Source organism: Pelecanus crispus, chromosome 8, assembly GCF_030463565.1.
Source record: "Pelecanus crispus isolate bPelCri1 chromosome 8, bPelCri1.pri, whole genome shotgun sequence".
In the NCBI taxonomy this organism is placed as follows: domain Eukaryota; kingdom Metazoa; phylum Chordata; class Aves; order Pelecaniformes; family Pelecanidae; genus Pelecanus; species Pelecanus crispus.
The window spans coordinates 27213120-27230919 of NC_134650.1; the positions used below are offsets into that span (position 1 = coordinate 27213120).

Here is a 17800-nt window from a genome sequence, read left to right on the forward strand (position 1 = left end):
ATTAATATAACTTATGATTATGAGATTGTAAGGCAACATTTTCCTATTGTCAGTCATTACCTGTGCTGCCCTGCCCAGCCCCTACTTTTCAACTATGCAACATTCAATGAGATAGAAGTTGCTGTAAATGGAGGTAGAAGCTATGCAGATGTGCACTGCCAATACCCCACCTGTCTGCACACTCTTAACAATTCAATCCATTGAATTGCAGCTCTGCTGGATATTCCAGTCCTGAGATCTCCACAGTTACACTCAATACTGCTTAGCGGAACCTGCTCCTATTTCAGCCTTCATTTCCCTGTACTTCTATATCCTAGGCCTGTCAGTGTAATTGTGCTCCAAAACAGCTGAAGTTTCTCTTGAAAATAAAGTTAAAAACTGTTAAAAGTCATATCAATAACACTTACATTCTAAGAATCACTAAGTTTTTTTGTAATAAACACATCTAACTACTGACCACAGAAATTTGACAAAGCATCTGACATCTGCAGTTTTGCTTCTCCTACTGGTAGCAATAGCTTGTTCAGCCGATGCTCCTAGTAAGCACCTATGCAAGCCCTTCAACAGATTAATAGTAAAAACAAACAAACACACACCCAAAACCAAACCAAAAAACAAGGAACGAAGGACAGCTCTTCCTTAACAATTTTAGTTTTGCTGGGCTATCAGAAGTAACAAGCAATTAAGTCTTTGGTATTAATGCAAAAGGAAGCTCTGATGATCCCACAGATAAGACTACTCCGTCAGAATGTACCATGGTGTATCAAAAGGCACTGCTTTCATACAAACACTTTGAAGGGTAGCACTGCACTTAAATCATTTACACTCATGATAGCCCTGGAAAAGAAGAAAAGTCCAAAGGAATCAGCTGTGAGACTGTCAGTCTGAGTAAACAACATTTAGACTGTGAAGCTGTCCCCATCAGTAAAAGCTAAATTTATTAATACACTGCACTGCTTTCACAAATAGTACTAGAAAGGCCAGTACTTCAGCTGTTCAAATCTGGCACTTTTCAGTGCCATCAACCTTACTCTAAGCAGCATTAGTGTGTGACCACATGGAGGCCTCTCCATCAGAGGAAGATGTTGCCACTTCTGGTGCTGATATGGTGTCACTCCAGATTTGTTCCAGAAGCTGTTAAGTTCATTTTAAGATCATCGGTACTACACAGCAAGGCCAAAGATCTGGTGCTATAACTGTAGTGAAGGGTTGTTTCAAGATGGGGGGGGGGAATGGAATAAAATAGGTCAGTAAGCTCAGGAGTTGTATTTAAGCTCCGAGCTCCTACCTACCCTGCTCAAGAACAAAAGCCTCCACGAATTCACACATTTAACAGAACTCCTCAGCTTCTCAAGGAAGTGCATTAACTACACATTCAGCTTACAAAAATAAATTGCAACACTTGCTGAAAAATAAATTGTGAAAGAAACAAAGAGCCCTTTTCTTTAGTCACATGTGACCGATTCAATTTCACTGTCTACTGCATGCATCTTATATAAGGCAGATAGGTACAGGATACTGGTCATGATAGTTTTCAATTTATCACTCTGGAACTTCAGTTAGAAAAAGGATGAAATCAAGCAAGCCATTGCCTTTGACACTAGAAAAAGAGCTTCACTAATGCAAAGGCACAGCCTGCCTGGCTACCTACGCTCTTCAGTGGCACGTACAACCAGATTATAACTCTTGCACCAGATGCAGTGCAAAAGCGAGCCGTTGCCCGTTTAACTTGCTTAAAGTCAATTAATCAGTATATAAAAAATAGTGCCAGTAAAAAACATTTCCATTATAAGTGGTGGCCATCCTTCTCCTGCTTCAGCACCTGACTAATTTCAAAGTTGCCATGGAAAGGTTCATAAAAAGTATCAGAGTAAAATTCTGTTTCAACAAACCAATTAGACACTTGCTCCTACAAACTAAGATACATGTGGCCGTGGACCAGGCAAAGAACATCATCTGCACAGTATATTCAGGTAAAGGGTGTGGACTTTAGAGAAACAAGGGAAAAGCTTACACCATCTTGTTTGGTGTGAGATGGCCATAACCATCCAGCATGCTTGCAACAAGACAAACACTGGATTTGCATATGCCAGTACCAAGGTGTGTTCTTTCCTGTAGATGACAACAACCAAGGGTGCTAAAGGCAAAAGGACCTCAGAGGTCTGTATAAAATCAATAGATTTAGAAACTCCTCTGAGGTGGCAAGATGAACCTTCTCTGGATCCACAGGGACACTTCCCACATGCAACATGTTCTGCTGAGCCGTCTCTGCAATGACATGAGTCTTTGAATTGTGCTTCCCACCGTCCTCTCAGAATATGTGGTTTCAAGCAGCACTTGTTGCCAGGATGCATTGCTAATACATAATATATTGGCTAGAAATTAGTATTTCATCTCAGAGAGAAAACATTACAGGCATTTCTTAAGAGGCAATGAATGCAGAAGACTTTGAGGAAGAAGTCTTGTGAGACAAACAGAGCAAACCTATAATCAAGAGAAGATAGATCTATTGAGACAAACAGCTAAATCTTGCCCTTTAAGACAGACTGCAGATTCAATCCCCTGATGCTCATTTTACTGCTGGAAGGAGATCTGTTCTGCTATTCTGCTGCAAAAGGACATTATTTCTCCACAAAGCTTAGCTTTGGGCATTTATTATAGGGATAACTTCTGACTGAAAAGCAAAACTTGCTTCTTTTTTCCTGGTGATGCTTTGCAAAAGGCATGCCATTTCTGGCATTCCTGGGGACAGATGGACTCACATGTAATGTTTCCTCCCCAAACTCAGCACGCCTAGATGCCAGCAAGAACTATCTAGCCTTCAAGACAAACCCCACATTCTTTTCACACGGAGGACTGCCCTGCTGAGTCGGTGCACCTACCATAAACAAAGGGGCAGGAGAAGGCCTAGCTGCCTTCTGACAGCTTTCAAATAACACAGCATAACACACCTTACATGCTAGAGGGATTCCTCTGAAAGAAAATGCAAAAGACTTAGACAAAGCAAGGAAAAAGCAAGCAAATACAGTAACCCAGAGGAAAGAAGGAAAGGAGTTAATTCTGCTATGGTGACTAACAGTACTATAACTGAGTGACAAGTCACAGATCAACTCTTAGCCAAAGATTTTACACAACGAGTTGATGGTAATCCCTTCCCGGCTTGGCTCCCCCCCATTCCAGCAACAAGCTGGAGGTGTCCACCTTGAGCACTTATTTCTATAATTCACTAAATCATAAGCTTATTAAAAACAGAAGCCATTGAGAAGATGCAGTTTTTCTTCAGAAGAGGGAAGAAAAAAAAAATCAAAGAGGACATTAGAAAAGGTAGAGAATAAGGCATCTAAGGGTACAAAATCACAGACAAAACAACAAAACATTTAGCATAGCACATTAACTAATTATGTACAGCACTATCATGCACTTCATCCTACCAGCAAATATGAAGCCAAAACATTAACCTCAAATCAAATAGCAAAACAAAAATAAGCAATATTGATTCACTGTATCTGCTGAGTAATAAAGCTTCTTACCATTAGAAATGAGCTGCAAATTTTCTGGATAAGCCATCTTTAACCTTGGAAAAATTAAATCAAGCTAGACAGGGACCAAGAAGAAAAATGTAGCAGGGTCAGCTCTATTAAAAAAACAAACCCAGAGTACAGAGTCCAAATGTGTAATTCAACAGCAAGGTAGGTCTTCACATCCAGCTTCCACCATTTAGCTTTCACTAGGACCTCAAGATGGGCATGGTCTCTTTTTAGTCAAGAGAATGGTGGGTCTTTTGACTACTGAATTAGTGCTTATTTCAGATTAATTAAAGCCTTCACTTTTTTGTATCTACTTAACAGACAGAATAAAAGGATTTAAACATGCCATTTTCTGTTACAAGCCTTGGGGCAGGAGGGGAAAGAAATAATGAATGTTTCAGAGTTGCTTTATGGTAACCATAGCGGGCAAAATCAATTACTGCTGAGAGGATCTGGAGATAACATGCAGGTTCCCACTCATCTATTTGAAATGTGGGTTTTTTTTTTTCCTTTCCATTTCCTCCCCCACTTCTCTTCAGAAATGTCTTTTCTCATACATTAGAATCTGGCCCAAAGAATCCTACTGGCTTGCAAACACATTTAGAGATAAGGATTTGTCATGATACTGTATGGTATTCCCCACCTGTGCACTCCCACTTATCTGAGATTAAAATCAAATCCTTCACAGATTGCTACTTCTGCCTTTCACATTGAGTTTGGCTACACTGAACTTTATTATCAGAGAAACCAAACAATGATGCAGCTTTATCAAGAACACCGTGTAAGCTGGACAGCCACCTTCAGAAGAAAGGCTGCAGGACAGATTTAGGGAATTAGCAAAAGCATATATACCCCCTCAGGTGATGTGAGATGGGAACACTTTCGGGATGGATAACATTAAAAACAAGGAACCAAATAAGAGCTGGAACTTTCAAAGTGTGTGAAATAAGTGATCTAGAAAGGGCAGATCCAGAAATCCAGTTCATACAGGTCCAAACAACAAGGAAAGGATGTCTGTGTAAGTGATGCCAAGCTCCAAACCAATAAAAAGAAACAGATTTTAACACAATCTGTAATTGAATTGTGGAACTTACTACCACAGGAAGATGACAAGGCCAAAAACATAATGGGATTAAAAACTGGCTCAGTATGTATATGAATATTGACAATATCTAGCTCTGTGTTTAACACTAAAATTGTGGAAAGAATTATCCCTCATGCTTCAGGGTTTTAACCCATCTCTAATCACTAGAGAACAGGGTGAAGCCTAGTAAAGCAAGCAGATATCCCCATGAACATCTTTGTCAGTGTTTCTCCTCCGAATTATCCGGTGCTGGTCATAAGCACAGAAAGGCAACTGAATAGATGTGTCCCAAATCCAATCTAATAAATCAACTATGACAAATTTAGTTTCAGCTAATCCCACATCTCTGATTCAAGTCTAGGATAGCCAGTTGAACCATTCAAAAAGGTTTAATAAAGCTGCTGAAACTGAAATTCAGCGCTGATGTGTTTACCACAGTCTTTCCTCATTCACCAGCCTTTGAACAGCGCTCGTGTAACACTGGCAAGCCTTCCCTTTGCTCCCTCAAAAATACCACAAATTAGAAAACCTCTCTCCCCTTCCCCTCCTCCACCCCACAATAAACACTGAAGTTATCACATAATCCAGAAATTAGTGCTTGAAAAGGACAGTCCAGAAACTTGCACTGCAGTCACAAAAGCTGGCAACATGCTATTTTATTCTCTATAAAGTTATTGTAAAACTAAGTCTCTCCAACCTTCTCAAGCCATTTTTACCAAGGAACAATTAAGCATGCTATTCCAATTAAGTTAAAAAAATCATAAGCAGATCCTTTCTTGTGAAAGCACCATGCATCTTCCATGCTTGCCGATATACAAATAATGGAATGGTATAAAAAATTTCCAGCTCATCTCCCTAAGCGTCTTTCAGTCATTTCCATGCACATGGAAAACCAACATGAGACATTTCGCAACAACTGCTTTTTGTTGAAACAGGAGTTTAACGATTTAGCTCAAAGTAAGTAGTAAATAACCCTCTTGCACCCAAAATATTGTCAAAGGACAGACCTGAGTAAAGAGCAGGCAGGAGGTAATAAATGAATCCAAAGTAGGAAAGCAAAAGGAATAAGTACAACTGAAGGGGGAAAAAAAAAAAAAGAGTGGAAGAAAGATGAGAAATAAAGGACAGGAAAGAAAACAGAAAGGAGGCAGCGAGAACAGAAGTTGTGCCAAAAATCCAAATGAGTGAAGCAAATGCATGTGTCCTTAGTTCCACCTCAAAAGGCTGCAACTTTCTTTCAGGAGCATATCTTGGCAGGAATAAGAATTCATTTTGACTTCAAAAAGGAAAGTTAAAAAACATCCATGCACACAACCCAAACATTTCTTCTGCAAACTGCCAAATTTTCAGGCTGCCATTTTGCATGGGGAAGCTTAAGTACATCCACAGTTTGATGCCCAGGCATTGGTAAACAGTTTACACACTTATTAGTTAGTGACTATTTTAAACCAAAGCTCAATAATGCCTAGGATTAAGATTTTTGGATGTGGAGTCAAACTGACTAATTACTACAGTGGAGAGGAGGGCATGCACAACAATATACCTGTGGCCTTTCCCAGACTGCTAAATTACACAAATGGTTTAGTAATAAACCCCAGTGGAATTCATCAGTGGAGTAACACTTTTCAAGAGGCCTGAGTAAATTAGGGGAGCTTCAAAGGAGGGGAGGGAGTCCAGAGCTGCAGCAGCTGCTGGTTTTTCTAATAGATTTGATGAACAGTCTTGCTGGAAAGAAAGTGTCCAGGGTTTTACGCTGTTTGTGACCACAGGAGTTCAGTGAGACAGTCTGGTCTGCTCACATTACAAGCTTCCCTTGTGAAAGAGTGATTTGTTTTGTACAGCTTACAGCACCATGAGGGATTAGTTGAGAAAGATGCTCAAGACAATGCTTAAGTAATGAAGACACTAGCAAAAAACCCTGCAAAAACAATAGTTCAGGAGAGAAGTAACAAACCCACCTCTCTTTGTATAGGTCAGCTCCGAGCCATCCTGACCCCCTTCTGAAAGAAAAGTTTGCTGAAGATCACAATTCTTTTTTTCCTACTGCAGTTGGGAAATTTTCTTTATTACTCCTTTTCAGAAGTGAGAACTGAAAAGCCATACTGACTTAAATAGGTAAATGTTCATTTTTCAATCCCAAACCTATAGCTTAAATCCATTAACCCATCGCAACACTGGGACTGAAAGCTCACACCATCTGTGAAAAGTCTCCACAACAAGACCTCTGCATGGCTATGAGCAGGGCTTTCCCAAAGCCCAGTGTCTCTGTTTCCAGTTTCCACAGATGCAGTAGAAGGACATATCATGGTCCACTCAGGAAAGAACCTGATTGCTTCAAAAATAAATACATTAAAAAAAACAAACCCCAAACTGTGGTCTTATGCTGTTACTATCCAAAATGCTGTTAATATTTTAGAAACCTAATTTACCTTCTTGTTAATTTTTCACATTTTTTTCCCCTTAAATGCAATAAAGGTGAACTGAGTTCATTTCTGTGTATAACCAGTTCCACTGTTAAATTCCAGCACAGCCCTGCACATCTTTTATTTCAGAGCTATAATCAAGGTACTGGAAATCTCCAAAATCCTCTCCTGTAAAGTCTATGCTTTCTTCATAATGGTTTCAACATTGATGGAAATTATTGATATTTTACAAAACAAAATGGAGTGGTGCTTTGAAAAAGCTGCCTTTGAGCCTCAAATAAATAAAACTATCTCTTTAGCCCAAGTAATCGCTCTATCATATGAAACATGGAGGTGGCACATTGCCAGGTTGCAAGAATTTGCATCTCAGTGTTGTTTCTTCTCATCAATCTGTATAACCACAGAGATGAAACCATTCTACTAAATTTTTCCAGCACCATGAAAAAACTAATTCCAACAGTTCATTTGCACATGCTGAGCACACACTATCTAGGTCAGTAGTCAATACAAGACCTCAGTGAGCACCAAAGTAATGGGACAGCATGACGTTAAGAGGTACCATGTTGCCAGAAGTGCTGTCCTCCTGGCAAGATGCAACATGGATTCCGAAAGTCATTAATGATCCCACAGTACTTCTTGCAACTGTAACATTGCTCCAAGCAGGGTCTTGGTGAAATTCTGACTCAGGTAATCAAATCCCACCAGCCGAGGTTCACTCTAGAGTTTCAGCTACACGTGGTATTTTAAAGGGTCCTGCAATGCTACTGAGAGAAGCAGAGATGTCTACACCTCAGCACAGGAGAGGCAGTATTTTGGACAGGTGATCTCCAAACTGCCTTTTATACCATATTTGCCCCTTCACAGGGGTACAACCTAACATTCAGTTAGGAATTGGAACAATTTTCAAAGGGCAGAGCTACGCAGCGTAAGGAGGAAAAAAGGGGAGGCGGGGAACAAAGTCAAGTGTTACAACTCAAAATCTGGTCTCTGTTTTAAGATGTTTATGAGAGATACTTCAAAGGCGTTTATTAAAAGTCTACAGTCATACCTATTTGAGATGCAAAGAACATATCTGGATTAAGCAGACAGGAAATATAAAATGTGCCAGGACATAGCAGAATTTAAATAGATCAATAAACAGAGCTACTAGAACAAGAGTTCTTAATTTTTCTATCTCATGACCTTGCATTAGCATAAAGTTTTGAAATGTCCCTTTCATACTCTCTTGTTTACCCATGATGAAAGAGAAAGACAGATCATGCCTCCTCTCTCCCTGTGCCTAACCCCTTAGGGTAGGCATCCATGATCAGAACCATGATGAACTGGAAGATCACCACATAATTATACCAGTTAGCTAATGCAACCAAGCAAACAAAAGAAATTTGAAATAATTCAGTGTCACAGCATTTATTAAGTAACTGTAATCTGACCAACTAACAAAACGCCATAGAGTATTCTACATTAAATATGCCATGGTTTCGGTTTCGGGGGGGGGTGGGGGGTGGGGGGGGGGTGGGGTGTGTGCATGTGTTTGTTTTTAAGGTTAATAAGGCCAGGGTAATTTAAAAATGTACTACTAAATCACGCTATTAAAGTAGTAACAAAAACTAAAGAAAACTGCTGCTTAGATGTAAACTAAGCATGTGAGGGGAAAAAGTGACCAATAAAACCTCACCCAAAACCCCCAAATACATTCCCAGTATTTCGGGCTCTCCCCCCGCTTCATACAGTGTTATTCACACACCTACCTGATGCCAAAAAGAGTTTTTTTGGGTTTGTGGGGTTTGGGTGTTTTTTTTTTTTTTAAACTTTAAAAAAATCCACAAACACCACCCCCCACCCCCAACCAGAAAACCACACTGGCTATAAAAATAGAGAAGCCTGCACTCTTAAACCCCAGTCACATCCCAGTCTAAACACACCTTTGCATTTCCCAGGGTGTTCTTTGATCAGCACAGGCCTTGGGAGGCTCAGAGCCTACCTGTTCATTCATAGGGGCCCTGGGAGACCATCAGTGTCAGGAAGGTGGCAGACAGGCCACGGAACCCCCGGCTGCCACGCCAAGGCTGCGTGCTGCGGAAGCCCTTGCAAGTCTCATCACCCAGAGAGCCACAGACAGGCTGCAGTTTTCCTTTAGAGGTTTAAGTAAAATTGTTACACATTACCTAAAAGAAGGGAGGCATGCAAACACATCAGAGAGGAAAGGAGGAAGTTTCTGTAATTTATATTTCTAAGCTCCACATCCCTTAACTCCATTTGCTGAATGTCAAAACACTCATTCATTCCACATCACCACTTTCTTCAATTGTGTTAAAACTGTCTCTGGCCACATTTAGTTACCAGAATATTTATATTCTTAATATATACATTTAGGCATGTAAATCAAGAGTCAAATCCTGAATGAAATCAGTGAGACAGCCTAGGCAAAGAAGATAGCGGGGTTTGATACTAGCATGCATTAGTAATGGGAGGAAAAAAAATGACTTCTGAGAACCCTTGTAGAGAGGTATTTTTGGAGCTATTTTTGGAGCATAAGATTTCTACAGCTTTTGAAGAATTCACAACTATGACTGCAAATAATATTTTTTCATTCAGACTGCAGCAATGCAAAGAAACCAAGAGCTAATAACCCACCCTGAAAAAAAAACCAAACCCAAAACCACAAGGTAGAAGGTTGTCCTCTTGCATTCACTGTCCTGGCTCTGCAATGGTTAAAAGGTCCCCACAGCTGTGCTGGCATCATCGATTAGGGTGAACAAGGAAGCAACAGAAAAATAAAGCCACCTTAATTTCAAGCTCCATTAGAACTGAAGGACTTGGGGGCAGAGAAATCAATGTTTGGCAAATGGGAAAGGACAAAATCTGCAAAAGGAAAAATGCATTTTCAGGCTAAGCTAATGCAAACAATGGATAGTGAACAGCACTTGAGGTTGCCCCTTTAAGGTTGTGTCAGCATTTCCATTTTTAAACTCTGATTTTAGTTACACTCTAGTAGATTACCACAGGCTTTGGTATTATTCTAGCAGATACCACATAGTATATCAGAAATGGTAATATAAAATAGCAGTAAGTGCTCACTAGGTGAATAATGCACACTTTCAGTACCTGATGTCAGAGTAAGCGTTTTGAAATTATGAGTCATACGCATACATACACACAAACAGAACACACAGTGCTGGGGCAAGCATCCTGGGACCCAGATTCTACCAACACTAAAACAGAAGTCAAAGCTGCCTTTGATACAAAGCCTGTTTATGGTACTCTGAAAAATGTGAAAATATCCCAGGTACTTAATTTCAGTCTGCCTCAATTGCCACTTGGACAGATTTCAGTCTAACCTTTTGCCCTCATTTAGATAAAAGCTCTTATTTCTGTATCTGGACCTCCAGATTGCTACTCAGTCAATACTCTGAACATCCACACCCAGAAATCAAAACCAAACCCTGGTATGCAACCTTTAGTTTCAGTTCTGCCTAGATCAGAAGGCCAAGGTGAAAATCTTGTTGAATTCTCATTTGTACAAAATTTTCCTTCAGTATAATGGAGCCAGGACTTTACCTCAAACTTTCTAAGCAGATAAACAATGTATGCAAGGAGAGCTCACATCTGTTTCTAGCATTCATTTCACAGATCTGCACAGAGCTGGACCAAGCCTTAAAAGTGAGTGCAACACCATTTCTTAAAATTACCACCATTACTTTGGCCTTAGACATTGCAAAACAAGCATACAGGGGGGCAAAATCTAGTATCAAGCCATTGTGACGTGTTCAAAACACAAAGCACACAGTAAAGCATAACATATACCGTAATCAGTCAAACTATCTTAGTAGGTATAAATCGGACCTTGATCCTGCAACTAACCCCTACCAGGTACCCCAAACAAGTTTACTAGAGCAGCACCGAACCTCTCTCTGACATCCATACATAAACCAAACAGCACACGTGCAAGAGCCAGGTCCTAGCTTACATGTTACAATAGTGCAGCCTTTCCATATACTTGTAATAATTCCTCCTCTGGCTGCCATTACTGGGATCCGAGAGGGGTCTGCTACGACACTGTTCACAAGAATAGGACATCATAGTTTGCATCTTTGTAAGAGTGCAGAAATACCTTTTCTGAACAGAATGTCAGTATTATATTTATACACATATACCCCATCTTTGAGATACCAGCATGCATGATAACCCTTACCTGGAATTTTTAAAAGCCACAAACAAAGAGGAAACCCAACATGCATTTATGCGCTAAATATGGCATCAAGAATCACTTGACTACCATATTCAACTTTGAAAATATTTTGCCAAAATAGCGCTTTTTGACAATTTAAAAAAATCTTCATCTTTATAAACTCTTGACATAGGAATTGTTATGAACTGGATTTGCTGTGAGAAGTGTTTGTTGAGTTGGATGCAATTTAAGAACACAATCTTTGAAATGAGAGAGGAGAAATACAAATTCCTATAATTTAGTGGCAAGCCTAAAATCTTTTTTCATAATCTTCCCGGCCCACTGCTCTAGTGGGAGACATTTCCTGGACTCACATCCCTTTTATGGGCAAGCAATCTACATTTTACAACTGATAAATAATTCAGATAATTAATTGAGCTGCAATTTGGTGCACTTCTTTTTAGTCAGCACTGTGGAGCACCATTTAAAAGAGATTCTGTACAGAAAGTCCCACTTGCTTGTTAACCCAATCTGAGGCTTCTATTAAGGCGAATTTCTAGATTCTCTTAACACTTTCTGAATGCCTCACATCAGCATCCTGAGACTTCATGCCCTAGGATGCTCCCTTCTGATTTTTCTTGCTGTGCTTTACTCACTCTCTAGAAGAAACAGGATATTTCCTGGAATTCTCCCTCTGCAGTGCTGTCGTCATTTGAGAGATTAGATTCTAGCATCTATCTCTATGCTGCCCACATACAGGCTGCTAGAATAGACTGCAACGTAAGAAGAAACAGATACAATAAGTAAATACTTTAGGTAAGAAAGCTGGAGAAGCTCAAGCAACCTGTCAGGAAATCACTGGATGCAAAGGAGCAACGTGGGAGTACATGGCAGGAAGTCTTAACGAGAGTTTTCATGCTGCAAGAACTTTGATAGAATTTAGAAGTCAGCAGAAACCTAAAAATCATACAGTCAAGATTTAATCATACTTGTAACCCTCACATAACTGCAACAGTCAGCAAAGGCTAAACATTAGGTCTATGCCTCTGGCATGAGTGCCCATATTCACCTCCAGAGGCACCACCTACTCCTGCGCTGTGGTGTACATAGGCTGTACCAATGTAGAGTCCCACCGCAGTTTTACAGGGAGGAAGAGAGCACAGACTTGCAGTTTCAGGTGCACACCTGAGAAAAAATTTCAGCCTCTTAATCAAATGATGCTGTACAGTATTTACGAACTGATAACACTACCTGCTCAAACTGAAACTCGAAGGACACTACATATGCAACAACGATTAAAGTGCTAAAGAATCTACAAATGACAAATTTCAGGTGGGATTGAATTTGTAAACAAATTTGCTACAAACTATACAGGCTTGTGAGTATAAGTGGTGAGCATCAGGAAAAGGCAGGACTGACAAAGGACAGCTGAGCCTACAATACTGATGATAAACTGTAAACAAAGCTCATTAAGTATTTTGGAAGACATTTTTGTTGGTTAAAAATAGTAATGGTAACATTAGAAAGTGCAGACTGCAGGCTTGATGCAGAACAGAACAGCTCTTCCCAATCCACAGAATTAAAGCCTACCAGTATGTCTGTGTAAATACTGAGTAACAGCAGAGGAATAGCAAAGTCCTGTAAAACAATAAACCACATCCCTTCCTTTTAACATCCTGCACACTGCCTTCAGGATACAATGGGAGCAACTTATGGAGGGAAAATGCTACACAGTGTAAAGGGATAGCTACATCTGGCCCAAAATAAACACAAAAAACCTGAAGAAGCCTTATGAAACTAATAAGCTAGGAAGAATGAAAACAAATCCCAACATAATCATCAGAAGGTATTAAAAAAAGGTACCATTAGGAAGCAGCTTTTAGTGACACATCTTTAGCTAAAGCATCAAATAATTAAGACCTACTGGGTTAACAGACCTAACTAAAGGACAATCAGTAGTGTGTAACACAAAAGTCCTCATATGTAACTAACAACAAAACATTAATTAAAAACTACTCTGAAAGGACAAGATCCTGCTGTTGATGACTGTGTACCAGAGCCTACAGATGAGTGCAGAGGCTTGTCCATAATCTAAGCAAGTTACTTTCAGGTAACAGACCACTGTCAACATCAGCCAGACAGCTTGAGATTTGACTGCAAATATCCTCAGACAGAGCAGAGGATGATGGTCTGCAAAACACCACAGAAGTCTTTGCACCTGTTAACTGCAAAACAAACAGGGACAAAACATTTAAGACTGACATGGTACTCATATGCCTGCAAGATGACCTAAAAAAGGAGCACCTTCCCACTGCAAATTGTTTCAGCTAGTTTACTATGAACGCTTTCTGCACATGGCCTGCAAAAAAAATTCAAGATTCAAAGCACACATGTATTAGGCCTCAGACATGAGTGGTTAGATTTAAATTAAAGTGATCACTGATTAAATCACCAGTGTTAATCATGATTCAAAACAGCAAGCGGGCAAACTTTGATTTAAATTATTGATTTTAATCCTGCTTTTCATTTGTACTTTTTAGCTGTTTCCCTAAAGGAAGGCCTGAATCTCATTGGCTGATTTGGCCATTTAAACACATTGATTTACAATTAACCACTATTTTTACGTTAAATTTGAAGCTTTTCCATAACGGAAGAATACAATTGTATCTATATTCACAATATAAACTTATTTAAAAAGCACAGTATTATTCAGAATCTTAAACATTAAGTTTGAAAACTACGAGAAATTTCTTATTTACTAGATGACATTTACACACATGCTTCATGTCAAGCTCCACTAGGATGGACTAGAATCCTATGAGAAATAGACCATATAAAAGTGTTCAGTCAATTAAACAGTCTTATATAAGGAAAAAGGTATCTAACTTGTATTTCAAAATGTTTGCATTTCAAATTGTCTCTCCTATGAGACAAAAAGAAATAATTAACTTTAGCAGCAAAAAGAGATTGAAAATGATGGCTAGACAGAGGCATTTCAGCACCTAAACATGCAAACAGACCAATATTTAAGAAACTTGCAAGAATGCCTATGCAAGGTAAGAACCCAGTTCCCACAGAAGTCACCTGGAGTTGAAATCAATGAGTCTCAGATACCAAATTTGTTTAAGCATGGCTGAAAATCTCTTGATTTCAGGTGGTAAGATATTGAAAAAAAAAATCTCTTCCCACATCCTTCAAACTTTCCCAATTAAGAAATCTCATCTGTCACTTGTTTTTTTGTTTGAAAAATAAATATGCATATTTTTATTTAAATAAATCTTAATAGTTTATAGCAAGCTTACTCCATAACGTCAACTGCCATGAATTAAAATTTGAACACCTCCTTTTTTTAAAAAAATAAATGCATTCTAATGAAAAACATTCAAATACTGACATGGGTCATTAAAAAAAAAGTATACTGAAGATGAAAATATATACTGAGATCATCACCAGGATATACCAGAGTCACCACATCAAGTGATAAAGCCTTGAGATCTGGTATAATTAAGAAAGAAGAAAGCTTTCACATTTTGTTTAGGTAACTAGTAAAATAAAAGTAAAATGTGAGTATCATGCAGTCCTATCCATTTTTCCCATATGCCACTGTTGTGGTTTAGCCCCAGCCAGCAGCTAAGCACCACCAGCTGCTCGCTCACTCCCCCTACCCTGATGGGATGGGGGACAGAATCAGAGGAGTGAGAGTGAGAAACACTCCTGGGTTGAGATAAGAACAGTTTAATAATTGAAATAAAGTAAAATAGTAATGATAATAGTAACAATATGATAATGCTAATATGCAAAGCAAGCGATGCACAATGCAATTGCTCACCACCCGCTGACCGATACCCAGAGAGTTCCCGAGCAGTGATCGCTGCTCCCCAGCCAACTCCCCCCAGTTTATATACTGAGCATGACGTCACATGGTATGGAATAGCCCTTTGGGCAGTTTGGATCAACTATTCTGGCTGTGCCCCCTCCCAGTTTCTTGTGCCCCTGGCAGAGCATGGGAAGCTGGAAAGTCCTTGACTAGCATAAGCAGTACTTAGCAACAACTAAAACATCAGCGTGTTATCAGCATTATTCTCATCCTAAATCCAAAACACAGCACTATGCCCACTACTAGAGTTAATTTTCTTTCTATCCCAGCCAAAACCAGGACAGCCACAAATCTCAGAATCCAAACAAACAGTCAAGAGTTCCACTGCTTCTGGGCTTGAGAATCTACAGTAACACACACACATGCTCACCCATGAGCACCACAGGGCTCCTAACACTAGAGCGAGACTAGACTAAGGGCCCATTCACACAAAACGGATGGCACCAAGTGCTTAAATAAAACATACCATAGACAAAATGGGGTAACTCTTCACAGGCTTCCCTTCCTTCCCTTTCCCTTCTGAAGTAGTTTAGGGCATGCTACTTCTCTGAAAAAGAAGAGCTTACAACTCTTTTGACCCTCCTAATTTAGCCATCTGCCAGTAAGGAGAGAGAATATAAGCTTCAAAATGATTAACCAGTAATTCAGACTGTGTTATCTTCAATGCAACCCACAACATCAATTCCATAACTAGCTCTTAACTGAGTAATGAATACCACAGATTTCTTAATCGTGAAGATATTCTACAAGGGCAGGCAACTATTGTAAAGCAGAAATAGATGGGTCATCAATTTCTAAGACACCTGGGGAGATGATCTACAGGAAAATTTACAAGATTAAATCACACTGATAAAGCATTTGAAACATGGCAAAGTTAGTCTACCACAGACAAGGTTATGACATCTGAGATACAGTGACAGAAAAAGTTATACTCACCTGTGTTCCATATTGACTTAAATGTCCCCTATTCCAACACCTCAAAATTGCTAGTGGTTCCACATGTGTTCTTCCAATCAGACATAAAAAAGGTCTCAAAACTATGAGGGAGAGGTATTTCTATGCAATTTAGCCTTGCAAAGCCAACAAAGCTCCACAAAGGCAGTAAGTACATAGTTCCTCTTGACTTCAGCAAGAGTTTGGAACTTTAAGTACTTCTTGCCAATCTGGTACTTAATGCTGCTTCTGATGGCTAACTCAAACATCTTTCATCATTGAAAGCAGCATCTCTCCTCTGTACTTCCTCTAGCCAGTGAATCAAACACAGAGCAAGGTGGGCTTGGTAGTGTAGGTTAATGGTTGGACTGGATGATCTTAAAGGTCTTTTCCAACCTAGACAATTCTATGATTCTATTTCCACAATGGTCTTAGAAGAGCTTTGAACCACAACACAGGAATGGCAGTTACAAGGGCAGTGTAATTCACATCAGAAATGCCCCTACCTGGATGTCAGTGTCCTTCACAGGCTCAAGAGGCTCAAATGTAGTGGCTGCACTTAGACTCTCTAGTCGCTGAGAAATGTGAGATATATCAAGCCCTCTAGACCCGAGAAGAACAGACCTACAAGGAAGAAATTGTAGAGGTATGAAATTAGTATTGGACAGACAGAACTCTAAACCCAAATTCTTTGCCAATATTTAGGTCAGCTGCTAGCCATGTACAGACAGTGCTCCCAGCTGTATTATGAGAACTGCATAAAACCCAAACTTTGAACAGCCCTATGTGTATATCTAACCACCTCAGCCCTGCTGAACTCTTTCTGCTGTTCCACTGCAGTACTGCGCAGCTGCCAAGTCCTACCAGATAGAAAAATTCTATAGCATGTTGGTAATGTCTTCAGCAGCGGCCAGAACAAGGTGCTGCACTTTCTGGCTTTAGTGCCTGCAATCAGGAATGGTAGCTCCTCAGATAAATGCTTCAATTACTTTTTTTTTTAAGTAGGAGAAAGTTGGGGGGGTGGGAGAAAGAGCTTTGCAGTTATTCTGTTTCTCCCAGGCATGTCCTCCTGGCAAGACTCTCCACATGCTAGAAACCAAATCCGTAAACAGCTTCTACCCTCTGCATAAAGTTTCTGATGCTGGTGCTCCATACTTACGCCTTAACATCTGCAGTCTCCTGGGAAGTGCGGGTCAGAGTGCGGGAACGCAGGCGCTCCCCAGCCTGCTGGATCTCCTGCAGGTTACGTTCTACATGAGGGAGCTCAGAGATACCTTCTGTCTCGGCTGCAAGCTGTTCTGCCTGCTGGAGAAGCTCTCCAAAGCCTTCAGTATCCATCTCTGTTGCAGGTTTCAGTCAGGATGCACAGAAACCTTCAGAGAAATAGAGAAAATTCTTGCTCAGCTACAAAGAGTTTCTATACTTACAGGCACACAGACTTCTACAATAGGATACTCTTCTGCCCATCTTCCCCAAGTGCTAAACATCAAGCAAGTACTTTCAAATGGTCTCAGAGAGACTTGCCCTGCAGGACTACATTCTTAAGGCAGGAACAGGATGCAGATGCCCTATGACAGTTCATATATTGCCTCGATACAAAGAAGAGTGAAAGCAGAGAAGTCCCTGTCAATAATTTGGTGTTAATTTAGCTATGAACTACTTGTGTGTCTATATATATTTTTATATATTAAAAATGGAGACATACATATGCATGCATTGAGGGCTGAAAACACACATAATTTAAACATGAGGTTAAATTAACAGCAAAACAGACAAGCATATACATAG

At 39.8% G+C, this 17800-nt stretch overlaps 1 protein-coding gene across 1 annotated transcript in view; it reads right to left on the reverse strand.

Moving 5' to 3' along the window:
• The window catches only part of NUP93 (nucleoporin 93), a 77659-nt gene extending 60309 nt beyond the window's left edge, over positions 1 to 17350 (reverse strand). The window contains exons 1-2 of the mRNA XM_075715218.1: positions 17172 to 17350; positions 16519 to 16636 (exon numbers count right to left, since the gene is read on the reverse strand). Coding sequence (XP_075571333.1) covers positions 16519 to 16636; positions 17172 to 17350 — 297 coding nt within the window. The remainder of the gene's footprint in view (positions 1 to 16518; positions 16637 to 17171) is intronic.
• Between the last annotated feature and the right edge of the window lie 450 nt (positions 17351 to 17800).